The sequence below is a fragment of the Triturus cristatus genome, chromosome 3_1, assembly GCF_964204655.1.
Source record: "Triturus cristatus chromosome 3_1, aTriCri1.1, whole genome shotgun sequence".
NCBI lineage: Eukaryota > Metazoa > Chordata > Amphibia > Caudata > Salamandridae > Triturus > Triturus cristatus.
This window is the reverse complement of record NC_140583.1, coordinates 65,908,389-65,933,571: the sequence shown is the minus strand read 5'-3', so window position 1 is coordinate 65,933,571 and position 25,183 is coordinate 65,908,389. Positions and strand designations below refer to the sequence as shown.

Genomic DNA, 25,183 nt, shown 5'->3' with positions numbered 1-25,183 from the left:
GACGCGGCCGCGGGAGCATCCTGGAAGCCAGGTGAGGCGTCCGTGGATGTAAGAGTCCCCGTGGGGCTGAGGGGGGGGCCTGTGTGAGCGAGAGCCTGCGAGGCTCCAATGCTGTAGGGGGCAGTTCAGTAGTTTCTTGAGCCCCGAGAGGGCTCCACCGGCAGGTACCGGGGCAGTGCAGGTGTCGGGCGGCCCCGGAAGGCAGCGGGCCGCCCCAACGTGTACTCGAGCCCACGAGGCTCCAACGAAGCAGTGATTGCTCAGAGCGCCCAGAGCGCTCCAACGTTACCGGGGCATTTCTTCAGCGTTTGAGTGGCCCCAGATGGCAGCGGGCCACTCCCACCTTGCCCCACATTAGTTTACAGAGCCACAGAGGCTCTAGGGGGCTTTTGTTGTTGTTTTGAGCCCCGAGGCTCCACGGGAGCGACAAGAGTTGTTTCCCAGGCACAGTGGTGCCCACGTTTGCTTTCTCCAGCTGCCCAGCACTTAGTGGGCAGCTGCATCGTTTAGGTTGGGGCCCTCGGAGCTTTGGACTGCGCCTCCTGCGCAGCCTTGCCCCTGACTTTTCTGGACGCAGGGCGTCCTTGCCCCTTCAGGGCCAGTTGGCCCAGGGACTGCCACAGGTAGTGGCTAATGTGAGTTCTGGCGCCATTGTACCTGTTCTGCACCTCTGAATGTGTTTTTGCGTCAGGTGCTTTGCTTTACACCTCTGAATGTTATGCATCATGTGTTTATGTGCTTAGACCCCTACAAGTAGTGTGATACTTAGGTGGTTGTTTTCTCCCTAGTACAGGTGGTGCTAGTGAGGTCCTGATTCCCTGCGTGGTATTCCTAAAGGTGGTTAGGGTTGCGTAGGTGGTACGTTCTGATACCAGTAGTTACTGGTTGTGTGCTACATGTGCTATTTTTAGTGCTACAGTGATTGTATGTGCTATGTTCTAAAATATTATTCCTACGTTCTAACTGCTATTTCTACAAAGTGCTAATTCCTGACAGTGGTCCATGTGGCCCTGTCCCCTGTATATATAATCCCTTGTAAATTCTGCCCGTGCCTGTTGGCACATTGTAAAGTGTGTGTTTTTATCTAATGTGTTGTGTATAATACAAAGGTTATTTTTATATAATACCTTGTGTGGAGTTTCCTTTGTGGTGGGCCTTGGGTGTTGTTGCTGGGTGCGCGCGCAAACGCTTTACACATCGCCTCAGAGATAAGCCTGACTGCTCGTGCCAAGCTACCAAGGGGGTGAGCAGGGGTTATCTTTGGCGTGTAACTCCCCAGCCCTGACTAGAGTGGTGGTTTCTGCCTGACCTTGGCGCAAGCCTTAGCCAACCAGAAATCGCCATTTCTAACACCCCTGCACAGATGCGGAGAGTGTGGTCTCAGTGTGTGTCTGCAGATGCCTCCATCCTTTGATGGGTGCCAGGCAGCTCCCTTTGGGTGCAGGTTGAAGATTCCCCTGCACAGATGCGGAGAGTGTGGTCTCAGTGTGTGTCTGCAGATGCCTCCATCCTTTGATGGGTGCCAGGCAGCTCCCTTTGGGTGCAGGTTGAAGATTCCCCTGCACAGATGCGGAGAGTGTGGTCTCGGTGTGTGTGTGCGCAGATGCCTCCATCCTTTGATGGGTTCCAGGCAGCTCCCTTTGGGTGCAGGTTGAAGATTCCCCTGCACAGATGCGGAGAGTGTGGTCTCCGTGTGTGTCTGCAGATGCCTCCATCCCTTGATGGGTGCCAGGCAGCTCCCTTTGGGTGCAGGTTGAAGATTCCCCTGCACAGATGCGGAGAGTGTGGTCTCGGTGTGTGTGTGCAGATGCCTCCATCCTTTGATGGGTGCCAGGCAGCTCCCTTTGGGTGCAGGTTGAAGATTCCCCTGCACAGATGCGGAGAGTGTGGTCTCAGTGTGTGTCTGCAGATGCCTCCATCCTTTGATGGGTGCCAGGCAGCTCTCTTTGGGTGCAGGTTGAAGATTCCCATGCACAGATACGGAGAGTGTGGTCTCGGTGTGTGTGTGCAGATGCCTCCATCCTTTGATGGGTGCCAGGCAGCTCCCTTTGGGTGCAGGTTGAAGATTCCCCTGCACAGATGCGGAGAGTGTGGTCTCGGTGTGTGTGTGCAGATGCCTCCATCCCTTGATGGGTGCCAGGCAGCTCCCTTTGGGTGCAGGTTGAAGATTCCCCTGCACAGATGCGGAGAGTGTGGTCTCGGTGTGTGTGTGCAGATGCCTCCATCCCTTGATGGGTGCTAGGCAGCTCCCTTTGGGTGCAGGTTGAAGATTCCCCTGCACAGATGCGGAGAGTGTGGTCTCGGTGTGTGTGTGCAGATGCCTCCATCCCTTGATGGGTGCCAGGCAGCTCCCTTTGGGTGCAGGTTGAAGATTCCCCTGCACAGATGCGGAGAGTGTGGTCTCGGTGTGTGTGTGCAGATGCCTCCATCCCTTGATGGGTGCCAGGCAGCTCCCTTTGGGTGCAGGTTGAAGATTCCCCTGCACAGATGCGGAGAGTGTGGTCTCGGTGTGTGTGCGCAGATGCCTCCATCCCTTGATGGGTGCCAGGCAGCTCCCTTTGGGTGCAGGTTGAAGATTCCCCTGCACAGATGCGGAGAGTGTGGTCTCGGTGTGTGTGTGCAGATGCCTCCATCCCTTGATGGGTGCCAGGCAGCTCCCTTTGGGTGCAGGTTGAAGATTCCCCTGCACAGATGCGGAGAGTGTGGTCTCGGTGTGTGTCTGCAGATGCCTCCATCCCTTGATGGGTGCTGGGCAGGTCCCTTTGGGTGCAGGTTGAAGATTCCCCTGCACAGATGCGGAGAGTGTGGTCTCAGTGTGTGTCTGCAGATGCCTCCATCCCTTGATGGGTGCCGGGCAGGTCCCTTTGGGTGCAGGTTGAAGATTCCCCTGCACAGATGCGGAGAGTGTGGTCTCGGTGTGTGTGTGCAGATGCCTCCATCCCTTGGTGGGTGCCGGGCAGGTCCCTTTGGGTGCAGGTTGAAGATTCCCCTGCACAGATGCGGAGAGTGTGGTCTCGGTGTGTGTGTGCAGATGCCTCCATCCCTTGATGGGTGCCAGGCAGGTCCCTTTGGGTGCAGGTTGAAGATTCCCCTGCACAGATGCGGAGAGTGTGGTCTCGGTGCGTGTCTGCAGATGCCTCCATCCCTTGGTGGGTGCCGGGCAGGTCCCTTTGGGTGCAGGTTGAAGATTCCCCTGCACAGATGCGGAGAGTGTGGTCTCGGTGTGTGTGTGCAGATGCCTCCATCCTTTGATGGGTGCCGGGCAGGCCCCTTTGGGTGCAGGTTGAAGATTCCCCTGCACAGATGCGGAGAGTGTGGTCTCAGTGTGTGTCTGCAGATTCCTCCATCCCTTGATGGGTGCCGGGCAGGTCCCTTTGGGTGCAGGTTGAAGATTCCCCTGCACAGATGCGGAGAGTGTGGTCTCGGTGTGTGTCTGCAGATGCCTCCATCCCTTGATGGGTGCAGGGCAGGTCCCTTTGGGTGCAGGTTGAAGATTCCCCTGCACAGATGCGGAGAGTGTGGTCTCGGTGTGTGTGTGCAGATGCCTCCATCCTTTGATGGGTGCCGGGCAGGCCCCTTTGGGTGCAGGTTGAAGATTCCCCTGCACAGATGCGGAGAGTGTGGTCTCGGTGTGTGTCTGCAGATGCCTCCATCCCTTGGTGGGTGCCGGGCAGGTCCCTTTGGGTGCAGGTTGAAGATTCCCCTGCACAGATGCGGAGAGTGTGGTCTCAGTGTGTGTGCGCAGATGCCTCCATCCCTTGATGGGTGCCGGGCAGGTCCCTTTGGGTGCAGGTTGAAGATTCCCCTGCACAGATGCGAAGAGTGTGGTCTCAGTGTGTGTCTGCAGATGCATCCATCCCTTGCTGGGTGTCGGGCAGGTCCCTTTGGATGCAGGTTGAAGATTCCCCTGCACAGATGCTGAGAGTGTGGTCTCCGTGTGTGTCTGCAGATGCCTCCATCCCTTGATGGGTGCCGGGCAGGTCCCTTTGGGTGCAGGTTGAAGATTCCCCTGCACAGATGCGGAGAGTGTGGTCTCGGTGAGTGTCTGCAGATGCCTCCATCCCTTGATGGGTGTCGGGCAGGTCCCTTTGGATGTAAGTTGAAGATTCCCCTGCACAGATGCGGAGAGTGTGGTCTCTGTGTGTGTCTGCAGATGCCTCCATCCCTTGATGATTGCTGGGCAGGTCCCTTTGGGTGCAGGTTGAAGATTCCCCTGCACAGATGCGGAGAGTGTGGTCTCTGTGTGTGGTTGCGATGGCTGGCTTTGGAAAGAATTTGGTGTAGTCAGTGCACAGGGGCTAACAAAGAGCCCCCACATTAGGTCTTTTCTGCAGGTTCTGGACAGTCTGTGGATACTGAGAAGCAATCGGGTAGTCATTAACCAGTGGTGACTCCGGACCCTGTGTTCTTCTGAGCTGCTCTAAGCAGCCGTAGGAGCAGAGGACGGCTCTAGTTTATTGAAACAGTGATGTGCTGCTGCTCACTTTAAAGGCGAGGGTGCCTCCCAAGGTCACGGCATTTCAGGGGCAGATTGAAGAAGTTCCTGTGAGTTCCCAGCCATAGCGTAGGTTGGAAACTCAGCAGCCAGGGCCAATACTGCAGAGCTTGCTGTTTGCAAACACAGCAGATCTCACCAACAAAACCACCACCCAAAGCAATCAGTCACAGAACCCACTTTCTTTTTGTTGCTACAGGAGTCTAAGGGAAAAAGTAATTTCAAGTCAAAGGTTAGAACAAAGGACATTATTTTCCATTGGTCACAAACTTTAGAGACTGCATCTCAATAGGACTCTTTTGCAGCAGATGGACAGGACTATGGTTCTTTCTGGATGGAAAAATCTTATTCTCCACCTGGAGGAACTAGTTGAGGCTGTAAGGATGCCACATTGGTCCTTGCTTGTGTTCCTGGCTCCCTGTGGTCACGCGTCCTACCATAGAGGTTCCAGGGGACTGGTTAATGCTGTAAGGATGGCACGCTGGTCCTCGCTTGTGCTCCTGGCTTCCTGTGGTCACGCGTCCTACCATAGAGGTTCCAGGGGACTGGTTAATGCTGTAAGGATGGCACGCTGGTCCTTGCTTGTGCTCATGGCTCCCTGTGGTCACACGTCCTACCATAGCAGTTCCAGGGGACTGGTTGATGCTGTGAGGATGCCACGTTGGTCCTTGCTTGTGTTCCTGGGTCACTGTGGTCACGCGTCTTACCACAGAGGTTCCAGGGGACTGGTTGATGCTGTGAGGATGCCACGTTGGTCCTTGCTTGTGTTCCTGGGTCACTGTGGTCACGCGTCTTACCACAGAGGTTCCAGGGGACTGGTTGATGCTGTGAGGATGCCACGTTGGTCCTTGCTTGTGTTCCTGGCTCCCTATGGTCACGCGTCTTACCACAGAGGTTCCAGGGGACTGGTTGATGCTGTGAGGATGCCACGTTGGTCCTTGCTTGTGCTCCTGGCTCCCTGTGTCACGCGTCTTACCACAGAGATTCCATGGGACTGGTTGATGCTGTGAGGATGCCACGTTGGTCCTTGCTTGTGTTCCTGGGTCCTTGTGGTCACGCGTCTTACCACAGAGGTTCCAGGGGACTGTTTGATGCTGTGAGGATGCCACGGTGGTCCTTGCTTATGTTCCTGGGTCCCTGTGGTCACGCATCCTACCACTGAGGTTCCAGGGGACTGGTTGATGCTGTGAGGATGCCACGTTGGTCCTTGCTTGTGTTCCTGGGTCACTGTGGTCACGCGTCTTACCACAGAGGTTCCAGGGGACTGGTTGATGCTGTGAGGATGCCACGTTGGTCCTTGCTTGTGTTCCTGGCTCCCTATGGTCACGCGTCTTACCACAGAGGTTCCAGGGGACTGGTTGATGCTGTGAGGATGCCACGTTGGTCCTTGCTTGTGTTCCTGGGTCCTTGTGGTCACGCGTCTTACCACAGAGGTTCCAGGGGACTGTTTGATGCTGTTGAGGATGCCACGGTGGTCCTTGCTTATGTTCCTGGGTCCCTGTGGTCACGCATCCTACCACAGAGGTTCCAGGGGACTGGTTGATGCTGTAAGGATGCCACGTTGGTCCTTGCTTGTGCTCCTGGTTCCCTGTGGTCACGCGTCCTACCACTAAATTCCAAGAATCAGTGGGGAGATCCTCTCGCTGCTCTTGGTGACACAGAGGGAACAAACCGGGGTCACAGGAAAACATTGGGGGGCAATCTATGGACTTTGCAGCTCTGTGAGCACCCCTTTTCATTCAATGAAAGCTTAGTTTTAATATGCCGCCACCATACCAGAGGAGATGTGTAGAAAATGTGATGGCTGGATTTAAATTAGTGAGATTATACTGGCTTCTCTTCTTTATGGGACCGGTTCACATCAGAGTGACAGACATCCCTAAAATATGAAAACATGCAGAGGAGATGAGGGCATTTTTTACAACAACTGACGTGTACTGTGCTGCCAACCACGGTTCTCAAAATAACATTACTATCATGGTCAAGTTTCTTACATAGCTCGAATACTTACCGTCATGTGCCTCTTAGGCTTTTAGGTATGGATTTTAATTATACTTTTCTCTGCTGCTGCCAGTGCTGTATGTAGAATCTGCAGAAGACATCTTGAACTGTACCGTTAGCGATGCATTGATGGTGACATATAGATAAATTCAATCTATAGAGCACTTCATACTGTGGATGGAAAAAACCTGCATCTCTGACATCTCACCCCTCTGCCTCCTTCATCAGGCTGCGTCTCTTCCCTGCTTTCGTTGACCCCAAAGAGGCAGACTGGATGTTTGAGCAGCTGCAGCGGGAGATCCCTTGGAGGCAGAGAACCAACATTCGACGGGACCGAGGCCAAGGTGGGTGTGTTCGGCACTGGTAGAGTTACAAGTATGTGTCCATGCTGGTCAGTGAAGTTCTTTTTTTAACCAGAGCAGTTGGTGGTTGGTTCTATTGGTCTTTCGCCTTTCTCAAGTGTTAGAAACCTGCAAACACACCCACCAGGATTGAAATCTGTGCCAAATAAGACTCTACTTGGACTGGAAAATGTAGGGATACCAGCCCAAAGCAACATAGCAACTCAGGCCGGCCTTCTGCTGGGGTTTTGGGGTTCCCGTTTGTCGAAACTGGGACTCAGGATCAGGGGCAGAGCTTCAGGGGCGTGTTTGGGGTGTTACACCCCCCTAATAAATGTATTCTATGGTAAATAGTTGGGCACAGGTGATTTAAGTCGGGCATTGTGAGATGTTTGTAGGATTTCACCTGGAATTTGTACATACATAGAGACAAAACCACTCGCGTCTTTCTTTTAAAGGTCTTAAAAATGGTTTATTTGACAAAATATTGAGTTTTATGTAACCCTAATAATCCTCACTCCTCTCACTTTCTACTGCTCCTTAAGTCCCCCCAGTGCCCTGCTTCTCACATAATGTATTGCTTTAACCAGATTGTTGGAACATCTGAAGCCGCCCCCCACACTCTTACTGCCCAAGCTGTGCCCCTGCCAGGGATGTGTTGGACAGGCCACACAGAGGGCTGGCTCCCCCCCCGCACGACAGGGCCCGAGCTCCGGCCCACCCAGTATACCCCCGTGACAAGCCCCTGTACTCCGTCTCCCGACGGACCCTCTGCCCTCGGACCCCTACTCATCACGGGGTCCAGCCCCACCGGCTTCCCCGGCCAGGTCAAGCCGCCATCTTGGGCCCTGCACCACGCGGCCGCGTGGCCTCACCTCGACCCTAACCCCGGGCCTGGCCGGCCCCGACATCCCGGCACCACCATCCACCCGGGAGGTGAGCGGACCACTTGGCAGGTCAATGGGAGAACGAAGCGTCAAGAGCTCTTCCCCCGCCAGGTGCCGATCGCCTCCAGCAGCCCCCAGGCGCTGGCTCCACCCCCTGCTGGGTGTCTGGACACCTTCATCCCGGACCCTCCGACCTCCAAGTGCGAGGGTCCGGACATCAAAGGGCACCAGCCCTATAACTAAGACAGCTCCGGAGCAGGAAGGCAGTTGTATCCTGGAGTCGAGAGACACCGAGTGAACTCAACCCTGACGGTCTACTGGCGCTGCCGTAGCCCGCTCTTGTGAACCATCGTCCTGCCTGCTGGCGCTGCCGCGGCCTTCTGCAACCTTCATCTTCCTGGGACCTGCTGGCGCTGCCGCGGCCCGTTGTACCGACCATCCTCACCGGGACCTGCTGGCGCTGCCGCGGCCCTCTGCAACCTTCATCTTCCTGGGACCTGCTGGCGCTGCCGCGGCCCGTTGTAACGACCATCCTCCCCGGGACCTGCTGGCGCTGCCGCGGCCCTCTGCAGCCTTCATCTTCCTGGGACCTGCTGGCGCTGCCGCGGCCCGTTGTATCGACCATCCGCACCGGGACCTGCTGGCGCTGCCGCGGCCCATACCACCTAACCACCAAGCTCGAGGATTGTGAGCTCATCACCATCTCATCCGAATTACCTGATTGGTAAATAGACTGTCCCGCTACCCCCTTCCCTACCTTACGAGACTCTAATCGAGGGGACCCCTGAGTCCAGACCTCCTTGTACCCTTTTACCGTACCTTAAATAAGTGTCGATAAAGATCACTGAACCTTATCCGTGTGTGATATCTGTCTGTGGGGGGGAAGTTACTTGTCTGTACGATCGCTGGAGACGGCTCTCCCCGGAGACCTCTCCTCCTGACCCCGGCCGACCCTCCCGGTCCGTCTACCTTTTCTAACATTGGTGGCCAGCGGCGCGATCCGAATCAACGCGTAATCGTACAGAGAGTAGCTCACCCCACGACAAAGCACGATGTCGACCAAAGATAGCAGCTCCACCGAGAAGTTCCAAATGGAGAAACTAGAGGAGTACAACCACCGCGAACTGAGACAATTTTGCATAGAACTTGGCATTGCTACCACTGGCCTGAGTACCAAGGATGACCTAAAGCACGCCCTTGAGTCGTGGACAGAAACGGGGGTCGCAAGACCCTCCGACCAAAACAGCGTCACACCAGAGGGGAACGCCACGACTCCCGAGGAACGGGGAACGGGCCGATCACCGGAGGAGATACGAGAAAGAGACAGAGTCAGACTGCACGAATTAGAGATGGCACGACTCAAGATGGATGGGGAGCTCAAGTTAGCTGAACAGAAACTCAACCTCGAGCAGATGCGGATTCGAGAAGAGCGAGAAGAAAAACAGAGACAGAGAGAGCTGGAAGAGAAAAAGATAACGCTCGAGCACGAGCGCCAATTGGCAGAGATAGAACTGCGCAAACAGCATAAGGACTTGGGGGTGCCTGAAAGACCACACACCCCGGGACCAACTGAGAAAAAAGTTCACATCCCCAAGGATGTGGTCCGCGAGTATGTCCGAGAAGACGACATACAACAATGGTTTAAGGCCTATGAGTTCGCAATGACCTCCCACCGGATCGACCGGAGTGATTGGGGAGCCGGACTTTGGGGGAGATTTATCAACGAGGGTCGCGATGCCCTGCTGCAGCTCCCCGATCACCAAATGTCGTCCTACGACCACATGAAGGCTGCCCTCCTCACCCGCTACGGCCTCACGCCCGAGATGTACCGCCAGAGGTTCAGGGATTGCACCCGGATCCCAGGTACCACTTGGGTGGAATACGTGAACTATTTCAGCCGGGCCTTCGAGGGTTGGATCAAGGGAAGTCAGGTCACCACCTACGAACAGCTCTTCAACCTCATGGTATGGGAACACCTGTCAAACAACTGCTTCGTCGAGCTCCGGCAGCATCTACTCGACAGTAAGCTGACTGACCCCCGGCAGCTCGCCGCCGAAGCTGACCGGTGGGAGAGCACCCGAGTGGGCCGGAAAGGGCCACACGACCAGAACAGAAGCAACCAAGGCCAGCACCGTCCTCGGGGAGGAGGAGGAGGCCAGGGGCGGGGGAGAGACGCCTTGCCAGCAACAACCGTGGCCAGCACCCCGCCGCCGACCGGCCGGGGCAACCCCCCGTTGCGGCCTGGGTACCGAGCCAACGTCACGTGCCACAGATGCCAGCGACTAGGCCACTACGCCAACGATCCGAACTGCCCGCTGAACCAAACGCCCAAACCCCGCCAGGTAGCTGCCGCTGCCCTGGGGGAGGAGCAGTCGTTGGAGGGCCCCGAGGAGTGTGAGCCGGACCAGCAAGGGTGGGAACCGGCCGCCATGGTCCTGGCATGCTTAGGGGGAAGAGACATGGTTCCGCGGGCTCCCCTACCCGCCAACACCAGGAAATACGGTCAGTGGGTGACCATTAATGGACAGAGAGCTGAGGCCTTGCGCGACACCGGCGCCAGCGTGACGGCCGTCCGCTGTCACCTGGTGAAGCCCGAGCAGATCTTGCCGAACATTCTCTGCCCCGTCCGCTCGGCAGATAACTCTGAAAGCATGTGCAAGATGGCCTGCGTCCCGTTTGAATGGGGAGGGGTCTCCGGCCTACTGAAAGTGACGGTCCGGGACGATGCCCCCGTGGACTGCCTCCTGGGGAATGACCTCGAGAGTTCCCCGTGGGCCACCGTCGAGAGAAGAGAGCACTTGGGGATGCTGGGCCTCCCGGACTGGGCCTGCATAACCACCCGATCCATGGCCGGCCGGGCCGCCCCCCGATCAGAAGAAACCGAATGGCCGGCACCTCCGCCCCCGGTTGCCCCCGTAGAGGACAACGGCGAGGCCGACCTCCCAGACCCGGCCCCCGAAGAAAACGCGCAACCCCAGGACCTTCCGGATCTGGCTCAGTGGCGGCAAGAAGGGGGGCCCACCCAAGAACAGTTCCGCCAGGAGCAAAAGACCTGTCCCTCCCTCGAGGGGCTTCGCCAACAAGCCAGCACCCAAGCCGCCGGGGACACCACCGGAACCCACTGGGTCTACTGGGATAACGACCTGCTCTACAGCGAGCAAAGAATCGCCGAGCTGGGGGCCAGTCGAGTTCTGGTGGTACCGCTCCGCTTCCGAGACTTTCTACTCAACCTAGCCCACGATGTCCCCCTGGCTGGGCACCTGGGCCAAGATAAAACGTACAGTCGACTGGTGACCCACTTTTTCTGGCCAAAAATGAGGAATGACGTCCTGAACCACTGCCGATCGTGCCCCACATGCCAAGCAAGCGGGAAGAGTGGCCGGAAGCTTAAGGCTCCTCTACAACCCTTCCCGGTGGTCACCACCCCGTTCGAGAGGGTGGGGATAGACATTGTGGGGCCGCTGGACCCTCGCACGGCACAAGGACACAGGTTCATCTTGGTACTAGTGGACCATGCCACCCGCTATCCCGAGGCGGTGCCCCTACGGACCGTGACCGCTCCAGTGGTTGGCCGGGCCCTGATGGGGATCTTCTCCCGGGTAGGCTTCCCCCGAGAAGTCGTCAGCGACCGAGGTACGAACTTCATATCGAAGTACATGAAGTCCCTCTGGCAACAATGCGGGGTCACATACAGATTCACGACCCCCTATCACCCCCAAGGAAACGGACTAGTGGAGCGGTTCAACCGCACTCTCAAAGGGATGATTGGGGGATTGGAAGAGCCTCTCCGTCGCCAGTGGGATGTACTGCTCCCGTGCCTCCTCTTCGCCTACCGAGAAGTACCCCAGAAGTCCCTCGGCTTTAGCCCCTTTGAACTCCTATACGGACACCCTGTGCGAGGGCCCCTCAGCCTCGTGAAGGAGGGCTGGGAGTTGGCCCCCCTAACGACCCCTCCAGACGTCTTCAAATACCTCCTGGCCCTACGAAACCAGACCCGGCGCTTCAGGGAGATGGCCAAGGCGAACCTCGAGGCCAGTCAGGAGGACATGAAAAGGTGGTATGATCACAATGCCTCCTCCGTTGAGTTCGAGCCTGGGCAGCAAGTATGGGTGATGTCCCCCACCGAACCATGTGCCCTGCAAGACAAGTGGACGGGGCCCTTCAAAGTGGTCGAGCGTAAAAGCCCCGTCACTTACCTCATCGACATGGGGTCCACCCGGAACCCCCTGCGGGTCCTCCACACCAACCGGCTCAAACCACACTTTGTGCGCTCAGAACTAAGCCTCCTGATGGCGACCGACAGTGGTACAGAAGAAGACTCCGAGCCCCTCCCGGATCTCTTAAAGACTCAGGAGAAGGACGGCTCCGTGGATGGGGTCCGACTCTCCGACGCCCTCACTTCGGAGCAACGCCAGGACTGCCGGGACCTCCTGCTGCAGTTCGCTGCCCTGTTCTCACTCACCCCCGGGGTCACCCCTTGGTGTTTGCACGACGTAGACACCGGGGACAGTCCCCCTGTCCGGCACCGGGCCTACCGCGTACCAGATCGGGTACGGACCTGCATACAGGAGGAAGTGGCCAAGATGCTCACGATCGGGGTCATCGAGCCCTCGGACAGTCCCTGGGCCAGTCCGGTTGTATTAGTTCCCAAGGCCGCTGCCCCCGGCACCGCCCCTGAACTGAGATTCTGCGTCGACTACCGGGGCTTGAACGCTGTCACCCGGACCGACGCTCATCCCATCCCCCGAGCAGACGAGCTGATCGACCGGCTGGGGGCCGCCCGCTACCTTAGTATCTTCGACCTGACGGCGGGCTACTGGCAGATCGGCCTCACACCCAGGGCTCCAGAACGGTCAGCCTTCTCCACCCCCGATGGCCACTATCAATTTAAGGTCATGCCCTTTGGCATGAAGAATGCCCCCGCCACATTCCAACGTCTTGTGAACCAGGTCTTGGCAGGGCTCGAAGAATTCAGCGCTGCCTACCTGGACGATATCGCTGTATACAGCCGCCACTGGTCCGACCACCTCCGTCACCTCCAAGAGGTCCTCCAAGCCCTCCAGCGGGCCGGCCTCACCATTAAAGCCGGCAAGTGCCAAATTGGCCAAGGGTCTGTGACCTACCTGGGGCACCAAGTGGGAAGCGGGCTGGTGGCCCCACTACAACTTAAGATTGCTGCCATCCAGTCCTGGCAGCCCCCCGTCACCCAGACCGAGGTCCGAGCCTTCTTAGGGCTCACCGGCTACTACCGGCGGTTCGTGAAGGACTACGGCAGCATCGTGGGGCCCCTCACGGGACTCACATCCAAGAATCAACCGAAGCGGGTCCACTGGACTCCTGATTGTCAAGCGGCCTTCGAAGAGCTGAAGGCCGCCCTGTGCACCGCCCCGGTGCTCCAGGCCCCCGATTACAGTCGGGAATTTGTAGTACAGACCGACGCCTCCGACCACGGCATCGGGGCCGTCCTCTCTCAGCTGAACCCCGAAGGCCATGACCAGCCGGTGGCCTTCATCAGTCGACGTCTCCTGGCCCGAGAACAGCGTTGGAGCACAATCGAGAGGGAGGCATTTGCAGTAGTGTGGGCCCTCAAAAAGCTCCGGCCCTATCTCTTCGGTACCCACTTCCGGGTACAAACCGACCATCGACCCCTGCAATGGCTGATGCAGATGCGGGGGGAGAACCCAAAACTCTTGCGCTGGTCCATTTCCCTGCAGGGAATGGACTTCACTGTGGAGCACCGGCCAGGCCAAGACCACGCCAACGCGGACGGCCTGTCCCGCTTTTTCCGCCTCGACGAAGAGAGTCCCCAAGGAGATGGGTGACTCTCCCCGCCTTCAGCTGGGGGGGACGCATGTTGGACAGGCCACACAGAGGGCTGGCTCCCCCCCCGCACGACAGGGCCCGAGCTCCGGCCCACCCAGTATACCCCCGTGACAAGCCCCTGTACTCCGTCTCCCGACGGACCCTCTGCCCTCGGACCCCTACTCATCACGGGGTCCAGCCCCACCGGCTTCCCCGGCCAGGTCAAGCCGCCATCTTGGGCCCTGCACCACGCGGCCGCGTGGCCTCACCTCGACCCTAACCCCGGGCCTGGCCGGCCCCGACATCCCGGCACCACCATCCACCCGGGAGGTGAGCGGACCACTTGGCAGGTCAATGGGAGAACGAAGCGTCAAGAGCTCTTCCCCCGCCAGGTGCCGATCGCCTCCAGCAGCCCCCAGGCGCTGGCTCCACCCCCTGCTGGGTGTCTGGACACCTTCATCCCGGACCCTCCGACCTCCAAGTGCGAGGGTCCGGACATCAAAGGGCACCAGCCCTATAACTAAGACAGCTCCGGAGCAGGAAGGCAGTTGTATCCTGGAGTCGAGAGACACCGAGTGAACTCAACCCTGACGGTCTACTGGCGCTGCCGTAGCCCGCTCTTGTGAACCATCGTCCTGCCTGCTGGCGCTGCCGCGGCCTTCTGCAACCTTCATCTTCCTGGGACCTGCTGGCGCTGCCGCGGCCCGTTGTACCGACCATCCTCACCGGGACCTGCTGGCGCTGCCGCGGCCCTCTGCAACCTTCATCTTCCTGGGACCTGCTGGCGCTGCCGCGGCCCGTTGTAACGACCATCCTCCCCGGGACCTGCTGGCGCTGCCGCGGCCCTCTGCAGCCTTCATCTTCCTGGGACCTGCTGGCGCTGCCGCGGCCCGTTGTATCGACCATCCGCACCGGGACCTGCTGGCGCTGCCGCGGCCCATACCACCTAACCACCAAGCTCGAGGATTGTGAGCTCATCACCATCTCATCCGAATTACCTGATTGGTAAATAGACTGTCCCGCTACCCCCTTCCCTACCTTACGAGACTCTAATCGAGGGGACCCCTGAGTCCAGACCTCCTTGTACCCTTTTACCGTACCTTAAATAAGTGTCGATAAAGATCACTGAACCTTATCCGTGTGTGATATCTGTCTGTGGGGGGGAAGTTACTTGTCTGTACGATCGCTGGAGACGGCTCTCCCCGGAGACCTCTCCTCCTGACCCCGGCCGACCCTCCCGGTCCGTCTACCTTTTCTAACAGGATGCATGTTCACTTTAGGGTCTACCACAGTAGTGAGGAGGATACACATCTGCAGCAGCAAGATCCACCCATATTGTAGCAGCCCACGAGAAACATCCAGTCTTCCCCTTGTGATGGGCAGCCACAAGGACGGGCACCCAATGCAGGCCAAACCAGTCCAGCATGACAGATAGGTGCAAGCTTCTCTCACAAACAGGACAGATACATCCCAAACAAAACCACTGAAAGCTTGCTTTTTCTATTAGAAACGAGTAGACAACTCTCACAAAAGGAACATGTCCAGCATGACAGATAGGTGCAAGCTTCTCTCACAAACAGGACAGATACATCCCAAACAAAACCACTGAAAGCTTGCTTTTTCTATTAGAAACGAGTAGACAACTCTCACAAAAGGAACATGTATAATCGGGACCTCTGGAATTATGTGGCAGAAGAGGACCAAATCGTGAGGTAGTGTTGACTAAATTGTGCAGCAAGAAAAGGAAAATTATGCAGCACCTTTTGTGATAGTATTACTTCATTATTTTGTCATTTTTACACCTGGTAACAGTGTCTGAGAAAACAGTTCACATTAACTAGTGCCAACTTAACACCCAAATACAGCAAAAGTAACTGAAAGATGACCAGCCAAACTTGGTAAAAAGCCTTCTGGTACACAGGAACCTGAATCGTCGCATGTTTTGTTACGGCTGATCCGTTTGAGCTAGAAAATCTTTTTTTTTTGTTGTTAAAATCTGCAGATTATGCGGCGATGATGGATTATGTGGCAAATGTGGCCAATCCATAGTTATGTGAAATTTGCCGCAGAATCTCATAATTCCAGTGGCCGTGTGTATAATATAGAGCACAGCAAGTATCACTCATACCGCACGCACAGTACCACAGCAATCTTTCTAACAAACATGATGGAAGCAACACAGACAGTACTACTGCAGGCCTCCCCCACAAAGAGGACAGAAACAGCTCAGACAGTTCCACTGCAGGCGTCCCCACAAACAGGGCAGAAGCACAACAGACAATACTGCTGTACCTACTCCAGAGATCAGTGTGTTACCTGTGGATCACAAGTTTAATGCCTAGGGAAAATAGTTCCCTCTCAGCAGCGCAAGGATTGTGCGAAGTGTATTGGAAGAGCCCTGCAGTAAAAAAAGGAACTTAAACAATTTAAAAGTGGCCTTTAAATCACTGTATTCTTACACCAAAGGTCACCCCCAAATTAAGCCAGCCCGTAACTTGATGCCATGCCCGCACCCAGGTTCTTAAGACGTTGTGCCTTAAGTCAGTCACTGCCAATGCCTCATGCAGCAGTCACAACAGAAGAGAGTAGATTCCCCAGTATTTGAAGTTTGTTTTTGTCTTGTGGACTAGTCCAAACTCTTCTTGCAGAGATGCTCGTGATGTAAAAACCTTGTTTGTGACCACATTACCCAATCATAGGTATTTCAGATGTGTCCCAAGTCAGGATCCCTCCTGAAGTGCTAACGTAGAAAGAACCGCATCATAATGACGCTTGTTGTGTTTATTTTTGGTGCCACCATGTCTTCTTGAGAGTGCTATTCGATAGCCTAAATACTGTTTTGGTGGTTGGCGGAATGTTCAGTGTGACTTGTCCCTCATATATGATCTTTTTGCCCAGCGCCTCCATTGACTGTTGTAAGCCGGGTCAGGCATTGTATCAAAGATCGACTCATACACCACTAAGTGTGCCGCACTGTAGTATGCCTGGAAATCTGCCATTCCAAGACCTAATGAACTGCCTCTAAGTTTTAATCTCTGATAAGTTTGGTGATCTGGTATTATATTGCAAAACAGATTTCTGGTTGCAGTGTTGGGGGTGGTGGTTTCTGCATGTACCCCCGGACTTTGCCAGTGGTCTTTGCGTAAATTGAGGGTTTAAGCAGAGGTTGTCAGCATGCGTCTACAGTCTCTACGTTTTAATTGGGTTTTTAGTATGTATACTGTGCCGCTGCAATCCTGCAAAAGATTGCATCAGTTCCACCATGTGGGTGCAGTGATGTGAGGGTAGGATTTTTTGATACGAGGGTAGGATTTTTTGGCACAAGGGTAGCTGCAGATTTACACCCTCAACCACCATTTGCATAGAAATAGAGGTGTTGACTAAAACTGCCAAATTGTAGTGGGCGGGGGCTTCCCAGGTTCCTTTGACGGGGTACCATTCGAACAGGGTCGATTTCTAATTAGTTCTGTCAGACAGGGATCTCTTTTTTTACTGTATTAAAGCTAAGAACACTTTCTTTCATCCATTCATAGCTATGGTTAAAGCACTGACGCCTGTATGAATCTGACAGCATGTGTTTTAAAGTGTACGGCATCTCGTGCAAGAACATGTGCTAGGGGTGACATATATAAGATGAAGGTCAAAGGTGAAAGGGCTAAGCCTTGTGGTACTCTGTAGGATACTTTCTGAACAAATTATGTTGCAGAACCTATTCGCATTTTTAGGCTGCAATGGGAAAGGAACTTGTACCTGGAGATTCCTCATCCTATAATGCTCCCGAGGTGCCAGGAGGGGTCCAGAAAACCTTTTCTATAGCAGTGGTACTGTATGACGCTAAGTGGCACCGTAGTGCTCCATGTTGACTCCATTCTATCCCAGAAGTGACAGAGTGGACCCGCATGTTAGCAGCACCCCAGCGTGCTAGCGTCTCCCAAACGTTGTCAGTCTTTTTCAGACTGGCCCTACCCACAGCAATATGTTTAAAGGCATGACTGCAAGAAATCACGGGCCAGCCCAAGACATGTGTTCGGTGGCTGGGCTCAAGCCACGACTCCAAGTCCGAAGATAACCGCTCCTGCATGTACCCGAAGGCGATCCAAGACCGGAATGTGCAGTTCTGTCACTAAACACAAGAAAACGTTGTGGCCTACGTGCAAGTCCCATTCCAGAACAGTTCCTGTGACCGCTGAACTTTGCGCCCACATTCCTACGGTAAGTCCAAGTGCAAGCGTAAGAAGGCGAAGTGGGACTCAACCCTATCCATCCACTCTGACGTCAGAGAGAAAGTCTGATGGCATCATGATATCAGTCGCATCTCTCTGAGGTCACCGACCGCGGAACCAGTCCCTCAGCTGGTCCCAGTGTGTCCCGAATTTCACAGGTCATAGTTGCCAACGCAGCAGATCAAAGCCTTCTAGAAGGCCTTGCTGCAAATTTTTGGTACACTTCTGTCTCTCTTTTTGAAACTTAGTGTGAATAAATCTGAGTTGTTGGTGTTTGCAGCGCAGGAATCTATTTGAAGCGATACTTGGTGGCCAGTGAAAGCTGCTGAAAACCTTGAGGTCACTTTTGACACCGCTCTAGTTTTTAGACACAGGTTAATCGAACTGCGAGTACATGCTTCTACATAATCCAGGTTCCCCAGAACATCTTTCCATTCATCCTGGCAGAAATGGGTCACTCCGTTGTCATTGCTTTGATCTCATTCCAACTTGACGACTGCAATGCCCTTTATCTGAACATTAACACATCCTCCTTGAATAAACTGCAAGTGGCGCAGAATGCCGCTGCTCACCTCGTTCTCAACACTCCAAATCGTCTGTTAGTTAGAGAGGGCGTTTGCGTGCTGCACTGGCTCCCTCTTTGCTTGGTGTTCCTAGCCCTTTACCTTAAAGGACTGAAACACCTTCCTGCTGTCTTCAACTGGTATGTTCCCGGTAGGACGCTCCGATCCTCTACGGGTAGGAAAGTCATCATTCGCAGGTTCCGTAAAGCCAGATGGAGCGTCAGTTCTATCTCAGTGGCTGCCGCCAGGTTCTGGAACACTTTTACTGTCCACATGTGTAAGCCCGAGTCCTATGTCTTGTTAGAAAAAATCTTTGAAAGCATGGTGATTGTTATCTTGGTTCATCTTGGCACTTTAGACGCTAGTGGGTTCTACTTTTTTAGTTTAGCACTTAGATGCCCTTGGGTGTCATCCGCTTTATACATTTTCCTTTCATATTATTTCTTTGGCGCGCTTGAAGCCCCATGGAACCACATGGGTCTCCAGTCAGGTCACCACCAGCAAGTCCATCCTCGGCTCCATTAATCTCCTTAGGACTCCTTACGACTTCTATTCCAGCCTGGAGATCTATGCTGGTACTGCTCCACTGATGCTGGTACCGATGCCACCGGAGCTGCAAGAGGATCAAGAATCTGTGATAAGATACAGTATCCACCAGAAAGAGCGCTACCAAAGATACGTACCTTGTTCGTCTACGGCCTTCCTAGAGATCCCTGCCTAGTCCCGGAGCCTTCTCAGTAGAGCATTGTGGGCAAATGGCACATGCAAATATTTTCCATGTAAACCAATATGAAAGAAAGTAGTTTATAAAGAACACATTTTATTACTGCGAAATAATAAGTAATTGTTCTGAAAATATTATATGGTTGCTTCCTGCAGGTACAAAAATGTTTCCTTCCTCTCTGAGGAGCTATATCACCTCTGATACCAAATGATAGTGATCAACGGGTGAATGGTAGACAGCTCTCCTGTATACAGCCCAGTCCATCCGCTCCCCGGGCCTTCTCGTGATAAAGTGCTGCTATCCGTCGCTGTTAACAAGCACTGGCTAAGCTAGTAGGTCTCACCTTTTGTATGTATTAGCTTTGCAAATGTATTTTGGCAATACTGTATGGTATTGGCATCATGGGCAAAAGAAAACAAAAGTGTGACGACGCAGCTGCATCATTTTGTCTGTGCACATGACGTGTGCATGGGTGATAACGTGTTCGCATGCTTGTGTCTCGCATGTGAGCCTGTAGAATGATGCGGGTGCCAGTTTTTTGTATTTATCCATCCTAGATGGATCGGTAAATAAAAATTAAAAAAAAGTAAAAAGAACTAGCAAGAGCACTTTATTATTATTTTTTTTTTAACTCTGAGCGGCTGGCAGCACTGTGCTACCTAGTCCCCCCACCTCCTCTAAGAAACAAATAATAAAACCTTAACAAAAAAAAAGATGGTGGGTGAGGTGGGGTGGGGAAAGGAAGGTGGAGTGCGCTTAGGAATGGAAAGAACAGCAAAAGAGGGAGAGAAGTATAGGGAGTGGGTAGGAGAAGTAACGCAGAGAGGGAGTTGGGAGTGGGAAGAAGCACACAAGAAAAAGCTTGCAACACGATGGAGACCGCAGCACGGGAAGGCGGGGAATTGGGGAGAAGCACGCGAAGGAGAGAGCTAGAAACGCACGTGCACTCGTGGAAATCTCAAGCAAAAAAAAGTAGTTCCCTAAAATGCAGCAGTGGAATGATACAGGTGTGCCAATTAGATTCATTGTAAAGAGGCTATACTCCAGGGAAGGAACAAACACACGATGGACAAGCTGGGACAAGGAAAGCCATGAGAAGCAAACAAATGAGTGGCAATAAAGCCAATACATGGTAAGCAATGGGCGGGCCGTAAGTGCCTGTAAGTTCTTGGTAAGCCCACAATCGGTATTGCGCAACCAAACAGTGCATGCTGTCTGGTACGCTTGACCTAGTGGGAAAGCAATATGGAATGTGGGGATGGAAGGAGTGTGGAAGGGGCAGAAGCACACAGGAGTGAGCTTGCAACACAATGGAGACAGCAGCGTGAGAAGTGCACTAGGGAGAGAGCTGGAAACCACATGCACTCATGGTGTGCTTAATCAAAAAGAAAATAGTTCCCTAAAAGTGAGCACTGGCTGGGTTGGACTGGCATATAGAGGAATCTGGCAGCGGCTGGAAACCACATGCACTCTCATGGTGTGCTTAGGCAAAAACAAAACAATGCCCTAAAAGTGAGCCATGGCCGGGTCAGACTGGCGTATCCCACGACATGAGCACATCACCCAACATCTGTGAGACCTCCACTGGCTCCCCGTTGAGAAGAGAGTAACCTTCAAGCTACTCACCCACGCCTACAAATAACTCAACAAAAGAGTCTCATTCCACGTACCCAAAAGGAACCTCCGCTCCGCCGATCTCGCCCTAACAGAAACCCAGAGCATCCGAACACCAGAGCGGGTGGAAGAGCCTTCCTCAACATCGCAGCCAAAGCCTGTAACGAGCTCCCCTACTCTGCACACCTTCAGGAAGAGCCTCAAGACCTGGCTTTTCGGCAGAATCGGAGCTGCAACACCCCCTCCCCAATTGCCTTGAGACCCTCACGGGTGAGTAGCGCGCTTTAAACTCCCTGATTGATTGATTGAGGAATCTGGCAGTGGCCGGGCTGCTTTGATGAATCTGTGTGTAGGCCATTTTCTGGCTAGTTGTGGGCCTGTTTTATATTCTAGTGGGTCCGTTTTTACAGTTGATTTCTGTGATATTACCACTAACATTGTCTTCAGCGAGCGCAAGTGCATGCAGTCTCCCATTCCTTGCAAAACCCCTGTACAGCCACTCTGTACAAGTTCAAAACTACCCCAATTAGAAAACGTGGACCACATTTTTTTAACTCTCTGATTTGCTAATCAGGTCACTTGTATTTTGGTGTTGGGGCCTATTTTCTGTCTCAGGCTGACCCTGCTAGTGGAAGGATAGAAGCCAGCCAGCCCGAGAGTTGATAAAGAGGTTTTGATCAAGGTGAGGGACAAACACAAGATGGGGAAGCTGGGAGAAGAAAAGCCACTTAAAATAAGCCAGCAAAAGAGTGACAATAAGGCCAACCAATGCTGAACAATGGGCGGGCTGTGGGTTCTTGGTAAGTCGACCAGACAGCTTGTGCTGTTAGATAGGCTTGGCTGAAGAAGCACCTGCCCAGGCAGGCCCGGCTCCAAGATTCTGAATCTGGGAGGGCCATGAAGAAATATGAGTGGGCCAAGATGATGGCTGTGTCGGGGTCAAAAATCAAAGCATTCTGGAAGATCTGCAGTTTTAGACACTGACAATATTGGGACACTTTTCACAAATCTACTAAGTGAAAGATGCATATGTTTACTAATGTTTGGCCTTATTGAACAGAATATTAGCCCTTCTCAGTGCCCAATTTGTACTGTTTGCAGTGGTACTGGTCATAGGGCTTGCTTGCAAACCATGCCCTCTGAACACAGCTGCAGCAAGTGCCAGTTTGGCTGCTCAAATCATGGCCCTTGTTAGAGGGCAAGGCCAGTGACTGTGCCCAGGGCCAACTAAGCATAGCCATGCCTAGACTTAATAGTATCATAGAAAACAATTGGTTCTGTCGGGTAAGAGAATTTCTTTAAAAATCAGAACACAGTGGTGTCACTTTATTCACGTAATATTGATGTCACTTGCCTCGTTCCGCCGTTTTGAATAATTAGACAGCCCTCATATGCAATTTTTACTTTATTCACTGTTTTTGCTGAAAGAGAAAAATAAAAAATTTAAAAAACGTGATTTGATCCTTTCAGAAATTGTTTTGTTTGTTGTGTTCCCTTTGTACCAAAGATTTGTCGATACCACAAAAATTTGTTGACACCACAAATGTTCTGATTTTTAAAGAAATTCTCTTACCCGAGAGACCCAATTGTTTTCTATGATCTATATGCCCATGTTCTGAGGGACGCTGGGATACCCCGTTGAACTTATACATAGACGGCAGGAGATTTTTGGCTACAGTGCAAGGCTAAAATGTATGGGTTGTGAAGGTGGAGGTGCTCTGTTACCATAGCTGACCATACTTTGTGAAAGACAATGCTTTTAGTTTGTGGATCATTAGTAGAAGATTCTTTCAGCAGCAATTTCAAAAGTCATATTTCACAGGAATGCCATTCTGATTAATTATTTATTTTTATTATCTATTTTATTATTATTTATTACAGTATCAACCAATAATAAGACCAGAAATGAGTGTAATGATTGCTACAGTAGTGAAATGTATTTTTAAGACCTATTTTAATGTTTCAAAAACGTGATGTTAAAAGTATATAACGTAAAGTTTTGGAGTTCTAATGAGATTTACGAATCACTACTTCATAGTTGAATATCATGTAACTATGCATAGAAATACGATAATGCAAAATATTATCTTACCGTTTCTTTTGCATCACACCATCCTATTGCCTTAAGACGTGCAGGACATCCAACTGCAGGGAACTGTTTTTCCTGCGGCCATTAAGTGCTGAGAGTCCGCAGGGAATGAATAGCATATTGCATCTTGACTGCCACTGGAATGCCTGCTCTGGACCACCAGTATTGGAAAGAGGGAAGTAAGCATCTTGTTGGGAAAGCTTTGCAACACTAGAATTGCTGAAAAGACTCTTTCAATGGATCCCTCTAGAGTGTAGGAAGACCATCATTCAAGCTCTGCTCATAAGCAAATTGGACTACGGGAATGCACTCTTCGTGGGCATGGCGGGCTACCTCTTCACTCGACTGCAGATGGTCCCGAATGCGGCTGCCAAACTGGTGTGCAACAAGACCAAGTACAGCTCGGCATCAGGATGCAGGAGGATGCTCCATTGGCTCCCTGTGCGACAAAGTGCCACATTTAAACTGTTAGGCCATTCGCACAAAATCCTACACCATATTGGTCCCAGAATTCTTCAAGATAGTGTCGATTTCTGCGCACCGACACGGAACTTGAGGTCGTGCCACCAGGCATGGGCAAACACTAAACGCATCAAGAAGGCCAGGGCAGGGGGTTGCTCCTTTTCACATCAAGCAGCGACTCACTGGAATGAACTACCATTAGAACTTTGGCTTACCAACGACTACCTAGCATTCAGGAAAAAATTAAAAACGCACCTGTTTCCTAAGATCTGATTAGTAGCCTAGAGACCCTCTGTCAGAACCCCACCCTCACTTAGGATGTGCTCTCCTTAGCGCCGTGATATCCATACAGATGAATTTTGCGCTGTATAAATAAATGAATAAATAAACCAATAAGAAAGGGTTGCCCAATGGTCTGATTACGGCCCCGTACAACAAAGGAATCATTTTGAAATGCTTTGTCAGCTTCATACGTCATAAATCTCAAGAGGTTAAAAAAACATATGAAAAGAACTGAGATTTCCAACTCCACGGATCCCTATATGGAACCATAATACTTAATTGTTGAATATATATCCTCTGTATGTAAAATTAATGGGCTGTATTCTCAGAAGGTAAATTCTGTAATAAACCTAGTTTTACCACCAAATTTACCTTTTTTACACCTGCAAAGAATTGATAGAGGAACTCCGGACAGTTGGCTGTGCGCCGATTACTGTGGATCTCTTCACCAAGAGTGAATAGAAATCCCCTACAGTAAATCCCACTTAAGATGTGACAACTGAGTGTTGTAAGGTGTTGCTCACCTTAAAACTTTTTAGGAACACCCACAAGCATATACAGTTGTAGTAACTCTGCTTCCAGGAACTGATGGGGAACAGATCACCCCCAGATTTACTATGGGTGTAGTAGAGGAATAGCTTTCTCAATGAGAAAAATGTTCTTCTCACAGAAATAAAGGTGCAAAGAGCGCATTTGCAGAGTAGTCTCCACTCCAATGGAGAACTCCACTGAAGTGGAAGAAGAACCTTCTCGGATAGCTTTCCCTCTCGTCCACCTGAAAACCTCTGCCTGGCTCACTCTATCATCCATAATATTGGGATTGTTTATTCATTGATGTGGGACTCGTTGGCTGATAAATTTGACTCAGGTAATCAGGTATTAAGATATAGCAGCTGATAATGTCAACGGGGATAATTCCAAGCCTTTACCTCATGCCATTAGCGTGGGTAAAAATGGCTGCCCCATTCTGTCGTTCAAAGGCTGAAGTAAGGATCTGTGTTGTTCAGGTTTGTGCACCGGATTCAACTCTGGACTGCGGTATTACCACGCTGCTCGGATTACCAAGATCAGGCTCAGTGTTCAAGGTCCACTCATTCATTCATTAAATCTTTATTCGATCTATTAATGAACAGATCATAAAAGTACAATTTCATCAAGAAGAACAATAATTTCATCAGAGAAAGCCATATTAAAACCAAATTCTTAAAAACCAGTAACAATTAAAAGGGGCTTATTAAGCATCTAAGTGCCTCATTAAGAACATTATTTAAACCATTGTTAAAATGAATTCAATGCGACAAGCTCCTCACCCGTCTATTTCTCCAACACGCCCACCAAAAGGATGCTACCATAAAACAAAAATGGGGAATCGAAAGAGCTTTAAAAAACATACAGTGCAGCTCTGCATTGTTTAAAATGTTGGCGCCTTAGAATTGGTCACAGGAACCTTTCCCTTTCAGTGCTGTAAAACGTATAAAATAATGTCAAGTGTAAGTCGGACTGGGTAGAGTCGTGGTCGCAGGGGCATAAATCTGCATGCTTGAACCTCTTCTCTGGAAACCCCAACATCAAGGGGGTTCTGGAGAAAGGCCAGACAGGGCCGCCTCCACCCCGTTGGTATAGATGGAAAAAAGGAACGGGGCGAGGACGCACCCCTGTCTGACACCCTTCTTGGTTTTAAATGAGCGCGTGCCTTTCCC

At 52.4% G+C, this 25,183-nt stretch overlaps 1 protein-coding gene across 2 annotated transcripts in view; it reads left to right on the top strand.

Annotated features, from left to right (window-relative positions):
- The window catches only part of ALKBH3 (alkB homolog 3, alpha-ketoglutarate dependent dioxygenase), a 294,093-nt gene that overhangs the window by 57,116 nt on the left and 211,794 nt on the right, over positions 1 to 25,183 (top strand). For both annotated transcript variants that reach the window (XM_085643461.1, XM_085643460.1), the window contains one exon: positions 6,725 to 6,840. In XM_085643461.1, the coding sequence (XP_085499587.1) occupies positions 6,725 to 6,840 (116 nt within the window). The remainder of the gene's footprint in view (positions 1 to 6,724; positions 6,841 to 25,183) is intronic.